Source organism: Stylophora pistillata, chromosome 10, assembly GCF_964205215.1.
Source record: "Stylophora pistillata chromosome 10, jaStyPist1.2, whole genome shotgun sequence".
Classification (NCBI taxonomy): Eukaryota; Metazoa; Cnidaria; class Anthozoa; order Scleractinia; family Pocilloporidae; genus Stylophora; species Stylophora pistillata.
The window spans coordinates 14,827,635-14,845,675 of record NC_142528.1 but is presented as its reverse complement, the minus strand read 5'-3'; the positions used below and the strand labels follow the sequence as shown (position 1 = coordinate 14,845,675).

Here is an 18,041-nt window from a genome sequence, read left to right as displayed (position 1 = left end):
TCTACCTAATCATTCTAAGCAGCATATGGCAATCTGCGGTCTTTCACTTAGGTGGCTCGAAAAGCCGCAAAACTCTAGAACAAAAGTTTATCTTTCAAATCGTCAGTCTTAACCCCATGGGTATGAAAGAACGCTTTTCATTTCACTAATTCAGTCGTGTTTTTCTCGTCACCATGTTCTCACTAATAACGTAGCTCCACTTTCTGCATATAAACCCACACGCAACCCACAATTCCTCCATTCGCTCTGACGAAGGGCTAAAGCTCGAAACGTCAGCTTTTAAACTCTTTACGGTGGCCAATTTACAGTTTGAACTTAGTTGATATGTCAAATTACCTCGTTACCCCCACCGACGCAACACCACAGTTTCTTTAGAAATTTACCCCCTTTATTCATTTAACAAAATTACTTCGACATGTTTTCCTTTTTTCCTCGATAGATTGCGAGTCGATTTGGAAAGAAAAGTGAAAGGAAGGAAGGTTCACATCTATCGGCGGTATTCATGTAATGATAGACTTTTCCGTTTCAACTTTATTCTAAATTTAAAATTTCCCGTTTCTTCCTTACATATTTAGGCATCTGTCCAACACCTGGCTAGTGAAATAGAAGTTCTTCAAAGTTTAAGGTTGCTTTGCCTAGTTTACACTGCAAAGTAGGGCTCCTTATGGCCAAATAGCTATGGCAACCTAACAAGAAAGAACGAATTTACCACGAGTAAATAACTTAAAGTGTTAAATCCAAGAAAAAGCTCTTTTTCACAAGTAAGTCAGAATCAAACTTGGGAGACGGAAGGCTAATGTGCAGGGGTGTCGAAAGATAACCATTCATGATAATAACAAGCTTAGGTGGCGCCAGAGGTTGATCTTAATATTTTGAGTGGATTTTGTTTTTCACGACCCATAAGAACGTATTAAAAAAAGTTTTCCAATGCTGCACAAAACCACAGAAAAACTGGATTTCCTTTGTGTTCCTTCCGAAGTACTGGAAACGTACAAAGTTTGCGGAGAAACTCTAATGGTCTCAGGTGAAAGTGAACACACTAACAAAACATTAAACAGGAAGTCGACAAACCTACATTGTATAGATCCTATCTTGAGGGCAGATTTGCTTAAAATTGACAACAATAAACTGAATTGGACCTTCTGTGGGCCTTACGGCTCTGATGAGTGATAAGATGTTGGCTCATCAACAAGTCCTTACATAGCCTCATCCTATTTTTATTCAGCTCATTTATCGATTATATTTGAAATATAGACGAGTTTTTGTTTTCGTGTTTACATGGTCTAAGATGAAAAGTAGAGGAGTTGGGAAAGTTTAAGACATCTGTGCCTCTTGACGAGACGTAGTCTAAAGTCTGTTTACCGTTCGAGTAGTGATACGGAGAACACAACCAGCAGACCTTCGCTGTCCTGACCTTAACTGAAATTTTGTTCCTCAAGCCTCCCTTAAAACACTGGAGAGACCAAAAGCTGTCGACAAATGCTCAATAGAAAAATATGATGCACACTTATCGGGGTACTTTTCATTTCAAAGAGGATGAATTAGATGGGTAAAAAGATAAAAAGTTTCCTAGTTTAAAAGAGTGAATCAGTCATTTATCTAATCATAAAAAGCACATCAAGCAATCAGCTTAAGCGTCTTAGAAGATTACCTTTAAAAATTATGAAACATTGATTTATTACATACAATTCATTAAATGTTATGTACACTTAAGAGCTCTAAACGAATTAGACTGATGAACAAGGATGATTAATTTTGGCGATCAGCACAAAATCGAAGAAATATTTGTTCAATTTTTTCCAAAATGGACTGAAAAACCGTAGCCGATCGACCGGAAATTTCCGGCGGTTATCCTATAAACAAACAATTGTGACTATAACAGCACGAATCAAACCTTTGAAAGATAAACAATGCGTTACCTGACTTCTCAGCCCCGTTACCAAACCGAATGTATTTAAACTGATGATTTTCTACCAATGCTGCACTTCGAAACAAGCTCGTTAATTAAAACTCTAGACAAACTCGAAAACACATCTGAAGAAGTTCATTATGTAGTCTGATTTTCAGAGAGCATGGGTTGTCCTAGTGGATGGACTGTTGTCGGGGGCAAGGTTCGACGTTTTCAACTTCCCGAGCGGAAGTCAGAAGTCATGACTCTGTTTATCACTTCATCTCGAGTTTTCGAAATAGCCACCAACACCAAGGCCTAGTTGTTCGAAGACCGATTAGCGCTAACCCAGCGTTAAATTTTAATCCAGGTTTCTATATTTCTCTGTTCAAAAGCCGTTTTGGGATAATTCCCCCAATTCTTCTTAGAGCATTCAATTATCAAATTGTAGACAAATGGAATTTATTGAATTTTTTTTGAAGCTTTCAGATCTGAAATCAAATATCACACCAACCCTGGGTTATTTAACTTACCTTTGAACAACCTGTGCTGGCTGGAGTGTACTCGATCCAAGATGGCTGTTATTTACGATTTAGAGAGGATTTACTCGATTCGTTGAAAACTTAAATCAGGCATAACTTATGTTCTGAACGACTACATATATCACCGTTTAATCATAAATCGCGAAAGACGAGCTCAGAAAAGGTCCTGTGTAGTGGTTTCAAAACATGATTACTTTATGCCGCGCATGTACAATTCGAAGCCATTGTACAAGAACTATTTGGACCAAAAACGATTTTGTAATTTTTCTTGCACTTCGGCGAAATATTGTCCGGCGAGTAACAACCGACACTATGTTTCTTGCAATGAACCTCAGCGATATATCTTTCAAGGCAACGACTCCACTTTCGTACTCTCTTTTCCTCACAGGGGTTCAGTGAACGAGAGAGTCGAGAGAAGAAATGATGGTTTTCTTTAGTGCTCCTTGGGCCATCCTCTTCGTGCGGTTCAAGTAAAGAGGACGGTTTACCGGACAGCGCACTTGTAAATTCGCTGCCATTCATATTAAGATCTGCTAAAGCCTGGTTTCCTTGCAACTGAGGGACTCTAACAGGACTTGAACATACTTTGCAGAAAAGGAAACTTTGCACCAACTGAAAGGCTGCGATGAACTACGGCAAAAGGAAGAAAATTTTGATTTTTGAAAGCAATTTCATCAACATTTCTTTCTGCAAAATTGTGCCGAAAATAAAGCTGTATTCTAAAAATGTTAGTGTCAGTGCATTCAGCAAATCTAGGACTCATTCTACAATTTATTGATTTTACGAAATTGGTCAGAACATAAAGTGTTAATAACACTCTTCAATTCTTAAAATGACGCTTTTTGGCTGGCCATTTTTAAAGGTGCAGTAAGCAAATAAGCGGTACTTTGCATTACAAAAAAAAAGAAACTTGTATATATAGTATGGTGAACATTTGATGACAAGGAAAGGAAAGATTTGAAGCATACCGGCCAAAATTACTCGACCACGTTGCCTACACAAATTTGAGTAGTTTAAAATCAGAATAAGACATAATAGAAATTTCTTGCAATTAAAATGAATTAATCTAAGTGCACAGTTTGAACAATTGAAAAACTCACCGTAAAGAAGGTTATGAAACCCATTCTTTTCTCCTCTTCGGTAACGTGTTCTCTGAAAGGTGTTGTGCACTCTTTCTTGTCCTCTGCTTCTTGCTCGTTTCGAGGCTGTTAGACGTGGAGGAACTTGTCAGAGCCTGTTTGGTTATTAATATTATCTCGCCGGCTCTGCCTTTGATGCCTGTTCGTGTGAAGATTGTTTAAGTATAATTATCGTAACTTGCTCATAAGTATTCGGTTATAGGTAATTTGATGGTACCCTCTGAGGTCGGTACTTGAAGCTGAACCGTCGATGTGATCAATGCTGAATGTTAGTTTTTTCTAGTAGTGTTGGCTGCAGAAAGTACGACTTAAATAGATTCAGAAAAGCGTAGGAAGACTATTTTAGAAATCATGGTAATGTAAACGTAAAGAATCTCAATTTACCATCAGCCTGAAAGCCGTACGTGCAAGCACTAGGCGAGGCGGAACCAGATCGACTCACACCCAGAGCCTGGGGCTTGAAGAGAGTGAGCCACAGCAAGGGAGCCATAAAGGCCTAGCGTCATTAGATACTGAGATTAATCTACAGGTTGCGTTCCCCCACTTGGAGTCTTTTTCAACAGCTGTGTCCAAGTTGTTAATGTTTCTTTCAACAAGATGTTCACTAGAGAAGACACATGTTACAGGGGAACAATTTTCACTGAGTTAATTTGAAGGGGAAAGGCCACGACATTCTTATTTGAAACACACTGATGAAGCAGCCTGGATGGCACATTTTGCATAACAAACAACTTCCATGGATGGCTTTAAACTTTTAATCTTTTTGAAAATCTCTGTTTCCCATATACGTGTAGTTATAATCAGGTTTAACGTTTCCGCACATCCTCTTCCCTTTCCATTGCTGGGCCAATTCTGGGTGCACGTCTTCTTGCAAAGCTGGATTCCGGCTGCATTACTCAAACTCCCCCAAACACTAATTTTGTGGAAGAAGACAATTTACTTCTTTCCTTGTTAATGGCTCAGATTTTGTTAGCCACCTCTACAATTGAAATTTATCCTGACAGCTTCCCTGTAACTACAAAAGAGCAAATGAATCATTTTTCATTTTATTTTGAGCTCAGGTGACTTTGATGTCGAAGACAACACGACTCGCTCTTACTCGAAAAAATTGTTACCGGAAATCATGATTCAAAGTTGTTTGTAATATCTTACCGAATTCTTTACTACCTTTTTCTATCTTTCATGCAAACTTGTAGCTGCCTATTAACAGAAAATGAAAGCACTTCGAATTGCATCATTCACCTCACAGCCGACTCAATGACTTAAAGTCACAACAAGTATAACTCAGAGTAAATTTCCGACTCTTTAACGAGAGAACAAATAACAAAAACGGATTCGAACCAAAAGGCTGGGGCAATTAGGAAAGTTGAAACCCCAACGAACATGATCTCAAAGGACTGAGGCTCATCTATTAGATGCGTTTCCAATTTCTAACAATTCCGGAAAATGATTGTCATGATCCTCGACTTTCACTTGACCCGAAACCAAAGACCATCCGATAATTTGCATTTATGGCTTGTGCCATAGACCATCTTTGCTTATGTCTACCGCCATTTGTGACGCACATGGAAATGTGTAGAGAAAAGTCACTATACTTCCGTTCAGTCGAAGCTTTAGCCTATTCAAATGATTCTTCGCGTTTTAGACGATTCCGGCGTTAGCGAGGTGACTTTCTGGAGGAATATTAGAAGGATATTAAAAGGGAAATACGAAAAGAAATCTCATTTATGTTAATACTAGGATTAGGACTTAAAAAAATTTAGCTGCTGTCTCTGTGGCGCCAATTTTCCGCCTTCTTCCTCCGTCATCATAACATTTTTCTATCATCTATATCATGATTATTATCGCGATGTCTGTTAATGAGACCCTCTAATCTTCAGGTTGGTCTAGTTAATTTTTAAGTCGATATATACTTCTTGGTGTTCTCCTGCAAAGTTTGGAAGGGGTTTAGAATTCGTTGCCTCCCGTCTTGTTGCTGATGATTGTTGACCCAAGACAAGTCGTACCGAAGCCTTTAAAATATTTTCTATTGACAAAACGACCCCCAAAGACTGCTCTGATCAATTTTACACATGGCCGGCACTAACGCTAGGGGTATGCAGGTCACATCAATATTCTTAAGATTCAAATCTTCGAGGGGGACCCTTTTCATTTATGTCATCTATCTCAGTTTCGCATGGTGACAAATGAATACATTTGTTATTCACAACTTGTTTAATCATATGCTTCTCAAGCTCTCTTACTGCTGAACAGTGACACTTGTGATACAGGTGTAAGCCACTTCGTACATTACATGACACATTTTAGTCTCATTGCCGTGGTTCCCTACAATCGACCAGAAAACACTCTCCACAATCAGATAGGCATGCCAATTGTCCTAATAATGCCGAGATTAAGGTTGCTTTTCTTGCGCTGGTGCAGTTCGAGAAAGCCAGCTTTTAGAAGCCTCGCACATCAACGAGGTAAGTTTGTTCCTTTCAGTCCAAAGTGAAAATCGGTCGGAAGCCGGGTTCCGGCACAGTTTAAATTCCTAGCGTCCTTCTCTAAAGAGCAAAATAGCAAGTTATTTCCTTGCTCACTTCCACGTATTGTTGCACCTGAAGTAACACTTCCTGTGTAATACAACATAATGCGTTAGTTTGTCATTCTTATCTGTAGTTCCCTGTCGTTGCACCCACTCGGCCTTTGCGTGGTTCGAACTTCGCGTGGGTGTCACGGAACTACGGGACGTAATATAAAGTTGGCTCACAATTGGCTAACATAGCACCAGATTGTAAACAAAAGCGAGAACATAATTAGGCCTTACATAGTGGTATCTCTATTTTTCTACCTGCTATTTGAAGGAATTTTTTATCATTATTACCGCCATATAATAAGTGAAATGGAAAAAGCAGAAGCCGATACTGTGCAGTGAACGGCTTTAATGTGGCGTTGTCAAAACTTCCTGTTTAGAGCTACGCTTGGAATTTTCCTCGAATGAAATTCAAGATTTTTGCTTCAGTATGTCAGAGATGTTCGATTTTTTCTATACAGTAAGACCATAAAACTAAACAGTCATTTGAGAGGCCGCACAGGTCGGCAACACTCAAGGAAAACTGCATACAGGCCATACAGCCTTCTCAGTTGGCGCGTAATCAAGCTTAAGCAGAGCGGTAGACAACTAATTGTACAAATGTTTACACTTTTGCTGACGATGAAAAAATAAATCACACAGTTGGATATGGAAGACAACAGCCAAAAAGCTTGTAGGAACTTTTACATAATAAGAACAAAAATGATTCAGTTCATGATACATATATCCCAGTCTCTCAAGCCTATTCAGATGTATTTCTTCACAAGTTCAAATGGAGTGCTGGCATTCAAGTTTCTAAAAATATGGCAAGGATACTGCTGATTCAAAAAGAAAATTATCACAGAGGAAAATATTGTACTATAAAAAAATTGATTTAGGCTCTTTCTAACCAGACGAACCATATTTCATCTTGAGTTGCGATTTAAATTTCGAACCTAGAATTAAAACGTAACAAAAAATGGTATTGTTAGATTACATAGACATTTTTTGATAACTTAACAAATGGTTTTTATTTCTACGTGTGATTTGTTCTTATCAGTTTTGGGCTCTTTCCAACCTATGAGGAAATATAGTTTATCTTGAATTATAAAATCAATAATGCTAGAAGTTAGCCCAGTGGATAGTGCGCTGGACTGTTATGCTGGAGGTCGAGGGTTCGAGCCCTGGCTGGACCAACACTCAAGGTCTTAAAATAATTGAGAAGAATTTGCTACCTTTCTATAACATCAAGAAATGGTTAGATATTCTAGTCTTCTCGGATAGGGACGAATAAATAGAAGTCCCGTCTCCTGCAGGGTTGGGGTAGGAGACATTAATTTCCCACACACAAGATTACTGTGTGATGGATGTCCTCCCCTGGGGTGGTATGGGTGGGAGGGTGGACTAGCTCGAATGGTTCCTATGTTCCTTTCTAGTCCTTCCCCACTGCAAATTAATGCAGTGAAAATGGAATAAACTAAATTAAATTAAGTATTTAGAATAGCAGACTCAGCCATTGAGAACGCAAGGACAACATTATCTGATAAGAACAGGTTTTGAAATAAAGAAATTGCTCTTAATTTACGCTTGACTTTTATTCATATCATTTTGGGTTCTTTCCTAGTAGATGTAAATAAATTAGTTCAAGTTTAGTTCAGAGAAAACTATTTTAGAATTATTCAATATTAATGACGGAGACATTAGAACAAAATCAGCAAAAGATTGCAAATTTGTTGATAATTTCAAGGAATAATTTCTACTAGGGCCAGTGAAATCGGTTGCTAGTTCCACCAATTATAAAGTGATGAGATTCCCAAGGAGAAAATAACAACATTACTTTACAATAGAGCTGCTCATCTGTAAGAAAGTCTTCATTTCGATTATTTTAAAGGATCATGATATTTGGAGCTCTACTCAGTCTTTCAAGATGTAAATATGATTTTATCCCTTGAGCTGAATACAGTTCGAGCGGCCGAGCACACAATGAGAACATTAAACTTCATTTATTGAAGAAAATAGAAACAGCAACACGACAACGCGCCAATTCCGTTCCGCTTAGCATACAAAGTTCTGTCACGCACTCCTCGTAAATAAATATCCGCGAAATTTTTCCGTTCTGAAATAACAATTTGGCATGTTGGATAATAAATAACTTATTGGACGTTTTATTGTGTAGTATCGCTAAGTATTTTTACTCGTTATTTGTATTTTGACTCGCCCTAGGGGCTCGTTTAATACGGCACAACTCGTAAAAATACTCAGCGATACTACACAACAAAACGTCTAATAAGACATATTTATTAATGTCATCTCAGTGACCAATAATGATGTTATTGCCATCTGGCTAGAGAAGACAAAAGTGAACCAATCAGTATGTATCTTTGATAACCGCAACGTTATTACCTGTAGTTGCAATAAATTATGACGGATTCCAGATCGTTTTATTTTATTGAGCTTCAGTAATGATTCTAACGGTTCAAACAGGTTTCCCGATCAGATTTCCTTGTCAAGACATTTCTCATTAGAACAGCTTTTAGTTCAGTAATTTGGATCACTCAGTGACGAAAAACGCCTTTGATTATGCATATAGTGCGAGGTCTGTAAATTTTTTATTTACTATAGCTTTATCTATCATTTCCCCAGATTTTGCTATACACGCATCTTGCGAACGGCTCTTTTTATATTGCCTCAATCGTTCAAAGATTCATGAATCCCCGCGCGTCTCGATTGGAGGTATGAAGCAAATCGATTCAACTAGTAGCGTCAAGTAACTACTCACAAAGACCTGACGGCTGCAAGTTGATAGATCGCGCGCCACGTAGAAATATTTATGAGAAACATTAAAACTTTTTACTAAAGTATTCATTCTCCTGCCATTAAACGTTATAGCATAACCAAAGTAAAGCGCGCGCTCTGATTGGTCAATTCACTGTCCACCATTTGCCCATGAGCGTACGCTGCTGACGTGAGCAAATGCAAGGACTAGTTTTCGAACGCTTGTTTCTTTTTTTCTGTTTATGTAGGATTTCAGTGTTAAATAAAAGAGAACTCTTTTACCACAATGTATTAATCGGTTATATCCTAAAACAAACGGTAAATACCACAGCGTACGCCACTGAATTATGGATGCACTTGGGAGGTTTGCGAAACACTCAAGAAGCTAGAGTCGCTAGCTCTCGGCTATCGCCTCGCGCGACTCTTACGCTTCTTTCGTGCTTAGCAATCTCCTGCGAGCACCATAACTCAATAGTGTACGCTGTGGTGTTTACCATTTGTTAAGTATGTATCGGGAACCTTGAAAGAATTAAGAATTCTTTCGCGAAAAGAAAGGATCCCCAAAGTGATGGCAAAGGCTTCTTAGCTCTTTTAATTAGACTCTTAATCGGATACTTCGCTATTCGAAGCTCCTGAAAAATCATCACTAGGGTCCTCTTCTCCTCCACCCCTGGAGCGAGAGACGGAGGTGTCACAGCGTTTTGGGTGTCCCCGAGCTTTGGATATCCTCGTACCAAAGATGCTAGCATTTTTTGTATCTCCTCTGGGGATACCCAGAGCGCTAAAAGTGAATTAAACTAAAGACTGGGGCAAGTAACATGGCGTCCAATGTTGACTCATCGTTGCCAAGGAAAATTGCTTTCCGAAGTCAGAGAAATTGCTTTCCTAAGTTAAAAAACGTCAGAAACGTCCGTCAGGACTGGGTTTGAGTAAAAGAGCCATCAATCAGAAGAATTGGGTTAGTTGCTTCGCTCGTAAACAAAATCAAGATACACCGTCGCTGTGATGTCTTGAACGATACAATGACAAATTTTTCGTTGTTGGCAATTTGTGAGCACTTACCTAAAATCATCTGTAGCAGAGTCTCGAGCGGATATTAAATGTGTAAAACTTTAAAATACTCAGCCAAAAGCTTGCATCTAGAAGTACTAAGGGTTTCACTCCTAGTTTAGCAATCATTGCCACCAATTAAAATTCACGCGGAATCAGGAGATAAATTAATTAATTTACTTCTCTAGTATGTTGCTGATTGACATTTACAAGCGCGTATGATTGTCTCACCACATTTTGTTTTCATAACTTCTGGAACACATGCCCGGGTTTTGCTTTTAGTACAAGAATTAAGCCGATCAGAATGGTTGCACACGGAGATCGTTCGATATTTGCCACACTTATACACAATTCGCCTTTCTTTGGTACAAGAGTCATGAGGTGGAATATATCTTGAAATCTTTGGCTCTTTAGTGCCCATATCCTCGATGGGAAGATCTTCGTCCTTTAGCTCGTCGCCCAAGGCTTTAGCGGGTACACCGGGCGACAGTACTTCTTCGTTACTTATACCAACCGTTGCCATAGTAACTTGAAGAGCAAGGAAAATCAGAACCACCTGTCGTTGGTTAAGGAAAATATAGAGAGATTTAGCACCGCGTTTGCGTGAAACGTGAACAGCAAGAATGACCACGTGACCTTGTTTTTCCCGCAATTTTTTCACGGTTGCGCTTCGCCGTTTGTACGTGAAAATAACCTGTTTCGCGTTTGCCGCGCACATAAGATTTTCTCCACTTTTTTTCACACAGAGTAGAAAGTTACTTGCCAGAAAAAGGGCACTCAAACTATTTCTTGTATATCATACAAGGGCCCCTTCTAATCCACTATGACGTGAGCTCACGCGAAGCTGAATCAGCAAGGTTCAAGCTATTTTACGTGGAACGTGAAAGGGCAAGCTGACGTTCGCCGTTTCACGTAAACGCGGTGTTAAATCTCTCTTATACCTTGTGAGCATGCATGTGCAAAAATTAAAAAAATGGTAAAGGAAGAACTTATTGCACAAGTTTGATTGTTGTTGCAATTTGTTTTCAGCCGAAAATATGCACAGAAGTTAATAATAGTTCTAGGAGTTTTATGATTAGGTTTTTTGGCAACATAAAAACGAATTTCGCCATCAATTAGCCCTAGCATTTTAAGTGTAGAAAAATGTATAGTGAAAAGACTGGCTCATCTTTTTAACGTATTAAAGCAAGCTCTGAATTTTTAAACGGTATCAGTTTGACCACATTCAAGAAGCTTTAAAAAGGTTTCTTGAACTCATCAAAATATCGAAGCCATAGAATTTCGCGGCGTACTTCGCCACTAAGGTAATGCTACAATAAAATGTAAACTTATTATAACAACAAAAATGATGGGATTCGTTTTCCTTCGATGAAATTGTTACAGAGCCCCCATAAGCTGTTAAACGAAAAAAAATTTTTTTTTTGGCTTTCGTGTGAATGCTCCTGGCTTTGAACGATTTTCATATGTACTGACGACCGAATAACCGATTCTTTTGGTGAAGAAATATTAACAAGTCAAGGCAAAATAGTTGAAACTTACATGAGTCAGCATGCGCAACATTTTTGTTACTTTTTCTCGTTTTCTCGCAGTAATCTTTTCCGTCGGCTGAAGGACACTGGCATCAGTTGCGTTCAGCTTGCTGTTTATATTTGTTTGGAGTAAAACCAGATGGTTCTCATGGGCTTTTGTTTTTACCGTCTTGTGAAGCTTTTTTGAGGGCAACTCTTCAATATTACTTAGAATTGTGAAAGCGTGATCTACATATAGCAGATAATGAAACCTAGGCTTTTTAGAGTTTAAATTTAGCTTTTCTAAAAGCTAAAATTTTTTTTTTGTCTGATTAAGGAAGTTCGAAGCGCTAAATTTACTTGTGTGGACAGGTGGTTAGGGGTCGCATACTTAATTCAGCTATTGGTAAATTTTACAATGACTAAAATACCATGTTAGAAGTAAAATTTGCCATGTAATACAAGTAATTTCTATCATGCTGAAACCTTCTCTCGACTCAAATTAATCGATACTTGCTTCACGAGTCACTCGATTTGCTTTTTCCGTTTTTAAACTTTATACCAGCCATAAAGCATTAGTTCGTGCATTTGTGGGTAATTTGCATGATTTAAGGATCGTGTTTAAAATGTCTTGGTAGCCACGTCAGCCGCACAAAAGATGCCGGCTAGCCTCTTTTTTTTTAAGCAATTTTTTTACAGTGAGGTAAAAAACCCTAATCTCTTACCATACACCTCCAAGAGGTTTCTGCAATTATTCTAAATGTAACGTCGGCAGTTTTTTGTGTGTGTTCGCTCATATTTAATCGAAACAGTATGAGAGGGACATTTTTCAAGGACCGGTTCCTTTGTTTTGAAGTATGCATCTTAGGGAAAGTTGAAATTGCATTTTTTTTTTTTTTTAATGTAGCTGATGGAAATTGAATAAACTTAAATTATGAAAAAAACTAGCTCATGATATTCTGATGCACTCCATTCCTTGTAGGTTTTTTACTCCGCACTGTTACGATTAAGGTTTCAAAACTGGAGTTAAAATTGTTAGAGGTCAACAGAAAGAATGAGAAATTTACAAACTGAATTAAAAATTAAGCAACGTACAATTTAAACTCCGTTCGAGTTGTCCTAAAGATCAAATAAAATGTCGAGCATCTTGATGGTGTAAGCTTTGAAAGGGGAATAATTGCTTTGATCAACAGAATGCTTTTATCCAATCTCTCCAAGCATCAAATAATTAAAACATCGACCACCTTTAAAAAAACTGAGTTATATTACAGTAAATTCACCGATCAAATAAGCATTCACTTGTTTCATTAGTGGGGAATTAAATATTTCAGTTCAAAAAATTAGACCCGGCTGCAGGAAATTGTTGCAATCGGAAAACGTATAATTTGCTTTTTTTCATCAACTTAATGTGCTAATTTGGGAAAATTTTAGCTTTTTAAAGGGTCACTAAAAAATATAAAGGTTATTTCATCAGCGGGATACCAAACAATATTTATTCATTTTACGATACATCCTGCATGTGTCTATGATATATCAATAGATAATTTAGTTTTTGAGAAGTAAATAAAATGACTTGTGAACCTTGCTGTCTTTTTAATCTAAGTATTCAAAGTTGGAAAACTTTCAAATACTTGTGAAATGTCAGTTTGAGGCTGATATGGCACCAAATTTTGAATTTCGAACGGTATCTGCCGAGATGAAAAGCCGCGACTAACCACCGCCGCAAAAACGGCGAGTTCTTAGAGTTCCAAGATGAATGTGAATTAAAAACCAGTGAATTAAGAATAATTCAGAGCTTGAAAAAACATCTCCACACCTGTTTTTCCATGGTTGCAGATGCATGATCCATTAGTCTAATTTAAATTTTAAGGACTCAATATTCGGGCTACTTCATTAAGGATGGTAAAGATTAGAAGTGAATTGCAGTTGAATTTGTGGAAAGTGGACGGTTAGGATTATCCCCACAAGTTCAGGGAAAAGAAAAAAATAACCGAGGAATCCAGAATTGAACATACCTCATCAAAAATAAATAGATAAATTAAAGATTCGAAGACCGTTTTTCTTTTAAAGAGATTTAACTAGAAGTTAATTATATTACCGAAAAAAGCTATCCACCTGATGTATATCATATTTCGTTTTTGTAGGTAATTCATCTTTCCTATCCTGTGAGTGACACGGCTTGAGAGATTCGAACGAGGAGTTGAAGATGGTTTTTACACAAACAGGTTGAGCAATCGTTCTTAAAGATGGTTTTTACATAAACGAGTTGCGAAATCGCTCTCCTTCTATCGCCGGACTGTCTCAGTGTCTGTTGCCACCTACGCTTTGCCACTTAACCAATTTTACGCCACATAACATCTTATGCCTATCTTCATGTTGTTCTCCACGCATTTCCTCTGGTACTGGCAAGAAGAATTGTTTTTTACAACGCTCGCTTCTTTAGTCAATTTAATTAAAGAGTGTTGCTATAAGAAGAAAATAGACGCCAGTCACTCTTGGGCCGGGCTAAAGGGTTAAACCAAATACTAATGACAAAAGTATGTTTAACTGCAAGGACTGCGCGCGTTCATAGCGCCGTAGAAAAGTAAGGCGATAACTGTATAACAGAATGAAAAAAATGACAGACAAGGGAAACTGTAGACTGCTGTTTCTATATCAGGGTTGGATCTCGTCTGCACGGTGAAGCAGCAGGAAACACACTCAGCAACCAGCGCGTGGGTTCATTCGAACCTTCACAGATCCTGCATACACCGCCAGCATTTTTGTTTGAAAAGAAACCGCACATATCTATTATTAGGTTGTATTTCATTCAAAATCAGCCTTAAATTGAGTGATCATGCCGTTCTTCGTCAAGCCCTAGCCCCCCTACCCCTACCCCCCACCTCTGTTGATCTCAGTCGTTGCTCGTTCCGCGTCAGCACCTGTTTGCCTGAATGCAACATTGCTCCTGTATGTTTTACTAGTAACAGCCAATCATCATCAAATCATTGTTAAGTCGGTTCCAAATCAATATAATCAAAGAAAAACAAAACAAACATAAAACCAGCGCACACTTGTTTGCCCATGCATCATCTTGTTCCAATTTTTCTTGAGGTAATGACTGATCCGCTGAAGGGTCGAAGTTAATGTCGCGCTTGGACAGAGGGAGTTTTAGCGAGGGGGACTGGTACAAATAAACTTCAACTCCCTCCCTATTGCTTTTCTAAGCTTTCGCGTCGATGGTTTACATATCTCAAATCAAATTGAAAATCAAATCAAATCTCTGCTTAGTTACTGCGGCGTTTTTACGCGGAAGGCGGCAATCAAAATATCGACGGTTAGTCACCATTGAATCCTGACACCAAATGTTAACTCAAAACTAGACTCTTTTGGTGCGTGAATAGCAATTCAACCTATTCCTTGTATGAAGCTGGGCTTGAGATGTACATGTAACATTCACATCCCATCTAATAAGGGGTTCTAATCACTTTGGCATTCGCTTTTGATTAAAAAGGGGAAACCCTTGCAAAGAAATGGACTATACAAACAAATGGACTATCAAAGGGAATTTCATCACATAGCACTTTTATTACAAGTGCAGGGAAGCTCATTGACATTTATAACATAACCAAAGTAAAGCGCGCGCTCTGATTGGTCATTTTAGCGTCCCCCATTTGCCCATGGGTGTACGCTGCTGACGTGAGCAAATGCAAAGACTATTTTTCCGCGCGCGCTTGTTTTTTTCTGGTCGCGTAAGATTTGTTAAATAAAAGGGAACTCTTTAGCTACAATGTATCAATGTATCAATGTTATCGCCTCGAGTGACTCTTACGCTTCTTTCGTGCTTAGCAACCTCCCGCGTGCATCCATAACTCAATAGTGTACGCTGTGGTGTTTACCATTCGTTAATTTTTCTGAAGAAAAAGCTACCATCTTAAAATTAGATACCACATTTGGGGCACTTAACATTTAAAATGGTTTGATTTCTTCACCATCTAGACCGACGAAGAACATTCGTATTGCTTTCGATAAAAACAAATGCTTAGTCATTACCAGACTCTTACTAGTCACCAATATGTATTAAATATTGATTACGTCCGGTTCCAACATGACAAACTTACAATCTTCTACAAATGCACTTGATGCCCCAGTTATAAAGAGCAACATCAAAGCAACTTACTTTGTTTTTTCCAGAACTACGGTTGCAAAATTGAAATGCCAGTCTCAATTCATGCAACATTTACGAATCGTAATATTCTTGACAATTTCATAGCCGGAGGCTTTAAAAAAATAAATTTGCATTTTAAAGTTCTCTGGAATTCGAGAACAGGTAACCAATATAAAACGTCGAGCGGGGAAATGTTTTAGTTAGATCCGTTAAATGCAGTTAGAAAAAAGATCCCAAAACCTGTAGGCACAAAATTTAGCTGGAGAAACGTTAGCTGTATATATATTTACTCAGTAAGATTCCTCTTGCTTTTCCTTGTTCTCTATTGGTGGTAATCTTACCGAAGGATCATTAAATTCAATTTTGTCACAATCCTTCCTTCCATTACCCTTTAAAATTCTATAATTCTTATGGTGATCTGAATGTTCTACTCTTTCCCTTTTTTCTTTGTATCTTTCGAGTTTTGGTAATTTTATGCCTTTGTTCATGGCAGGCTCACACTTTCTTTCAAATTTCTCCTTTAGATCAGTCTTGCGTAATGGAGGAAAACTTTTCCTTTTTTCCTGTCTTCTTGTTTGCCTCAATTCCTTCTCTAAAGCTTTAACATCAGTGCTCACCAGGCGAAAATTCCGTTCCATTTCTTGATTCAAATTGTGAACTTGCTTCTCAAAACGTCTGGTGAGACCACGGTTTTTTATTTTGGCGAACTTCGCGGCGAAAACAATATGCCGATTTGGTCGCATCGACAGAATGTATTGATCCCTTTGGAGAGCTTCTTGTCGAAGTCTTTCATGTTTCTCCTGTTTTGTTTCGTTTCCTTCGTCCAAAATAGTTGGAGAAATATTCAATGTCTTTTTATCCCCTTGTGCCCTAAGTCTCTCCAATATCCTTTCAAAGTCGGCCTGTGTTGGCTTATAAAAAGTCCGAGTAGCTTCATTTTCCAAATTTTGCTCCATTTCGAATCTAACAGCCGCCATTTAAACCTACGGATGCTTTGAGTATGTTTTTGTTTCTCACAGTCGACGCGTTTTAGCGAATAATGAGTATTATCGTTAAGTTCTTCGAACACTGCAATCTTCTAAAATTAAACTTGCAGAGGTAATAGATGGACGAAACGAACCTCGCTGACTGTTTATGGTGACTTCTCTCTGCAGAAAGAAAGGTTGACACGGCAACGCTAAAAATCGGCAGGTGGATGTAAAGTTTTCACAAACAACAATTTCAAAGTTCCTACCGTGAATAATTCAAAACTTTTCGTGGGATGGAAGTTCTAAATAATTGCTTTACACCAAATAAGCAATATCTATTGAACAAAAGGTTTTGTAGCAAAATTATCCGTATCAGTAAAGGGGAAATAACTGTGGCTCGAATGATCTCGGCGTCTGTGAAAGCTAGAAAAATTACAAATTTACATACATCAGACCCAGTCAAGAAGTGACTCTAGTAAATTTGTTCTGCTTCTTGAATTGTCTTTATCAATAATTGAAAGCAAACAAAAGAACTCTATCAGGCAAAACGATAATGAAAAGCAAGCGACACACATTGTATGCAATTCTTTTCCCGATTTTCTGAAAAATCATTCAAAAATTGTAATCAGTTAAATCCATCTTCACGATATCTAAATTTCACGAGTCATCTGATTTATTCCAACTCTGAAGGCTTTCTTGATGGTCATTGTCTTTTAATACAAGATGGAAGTGTTGTTAAAACAACACAAGTTAATTATCATGCTCGAGACAAGAGTTTATTAATAATCAAGAAGGGTAAAGTTCTTCATCTAAAGGTGACGAGCAACTTCGTTTGCATGTCGTATAATATCTTTCCTCGTCAATGAATAAAATAAACGTCACCTACTGATTCGTTGGTTGAAACTTAATTTGCCGTGAAACTGAAACTGTCGCAAGAGGGGTTTTTATGCAGTAGACAGGCATCTATTTTTTTTTTCAGTAAAGTCTCTCAGCAGCAGTTCCTATTTAAAATGAGTGTCTACATAAATTTTTTCTGGTATTCTGAGGAAAAGAATAGATCTAACTAGAGCCAAACACGATTATAAGCTCTACGTAAAAATAGCTATCGTAAATTGCTACAAATTTTCTTTTTTTGTACGGATCGTTAATATGTGGAATAATTTGCCTAAAGATATTGTACACGCAGGATCATTGACTTTATTTCGTAACAGACTAAAGATTTACATGAATATTGATTGAGATGATGTAAACAGTTTTTAATTATCTGTATATAATGTTTTGATCTTTTTATTCGGGGAATCTTTTATATAGGGTTAACCTCTAGAATATCCCCTTTCGAGAGATACTTTTACAATTTTATTTTCCTTTCTCTTGAATAAAGTATTGTATGTATCTAGAAGCTGATTTCAGTTAGAAACAGAATCGACACTTATGCAGTTGACATGGTTAATAAGAGTTCATTTTGATATCGAT

The 18,041-nt window shown here is 37.9% G+C and overlaps 3 protein-coding genes across 3 annotated transcripts; all 3 read right to left on the bottom strand.

Moving 5' to 3' along the window:
• Window positions 1-2,472: 2,472 nt before the first annotated feature.
• On the bottom strand, window positions 2,473-3,651 carry LOC148721927 (uncharacterized). The gene is made up of 2 exons (XM_088735340.1): window positions 3,531-3,651; window positions 2,473-3,060 (listed from the first exon to the last, which is right to left on the bottom strand). Exons 1-2 carry the CDS (start codon window positions 3,552-3,554, stop codon window positions 2,626-2,628), a joined length of 459 nt encoding a protein of 152 aa, XP_088591466.1. The 5' UTR covers window positions 3,555-3,651; the 3' UTR covers window positions 2,473-2,625.
• Window positions 3,652-10,100: 6,449 nt separating this feature from the next.
• LOC111322839 (uncharacterized) lies at window positions 10,101-11,686 on the bottom strand. Its single transcript, XM_022926036.2, has 2 exons — window positions 11,485-11,686; window positions 10,101-10,501 (listed from the first exon to the last, which is right to left on the bottom strand). The coding sequence occupies exons 1-2, from the start codon at window positions 11,503-11,505 to the stop codon at window positions 10,130-10,132; spliced, it is 393 nt and encodes a 130-aa protein (XP_022781771.1). The 5' UTR covers window positions 11,506-11,686; the 3' UTR covers window positions 10,101-10,129.
• A 3,818-nt stretch (window positions 11,687-15,504) lies between these two features.
• LOC148721926 (uncharacterized) lies at window positions 15,505-17,605 on the bottom strand. Its single transcript, XM_088734736.1, has one exon. The coding sequence runs from the start codon at window positions 16,575-16,577 to the stop codon at window positions 15,891-15,893; it is 687 nt and encodes a 228-aa protein (XP_088590862.1). The 5' UTR covers window positions 16,578-17,605; the 3' UTR covers window positions 15,505-15,890.
• Window positions 17,606-18,041: the final 436 nt, after the last annotated feature.

Coding starts and splice junctions, on each gene's coding strand:
- LOC148721927 (XM_088735340.1), bottom strand. CDS start 3,554: ATGGGTTTCATAACCTTCTTTACG. Junction 3,061..3,530: donor GTTTCATAACCTTCTTTACG/GTGAGTTTTTCA, acceptor CTTTTGCCGTAG/TTCATCGCAGCCTTTCAGTT.
- LOC111322839 (XM_022926036.2), bottom strand. CDS start 11,505: ATGTTGCGCATGCTGACTCAT. Junction 10,502..11,484: donor TGTTGCGCATGCTGACTCAT/GTAAGTTTCAAC, acceptor AACCAACGACAG/GTGGTTCTGATTTTCCTTGC.
- LOC148721926 (XM_088734736.1), bottom strand. CDS start 16,577: ATGGCGGCTGTTAGATTCGAAATGGAGCAAAATTTGGAAAATGAAGCT.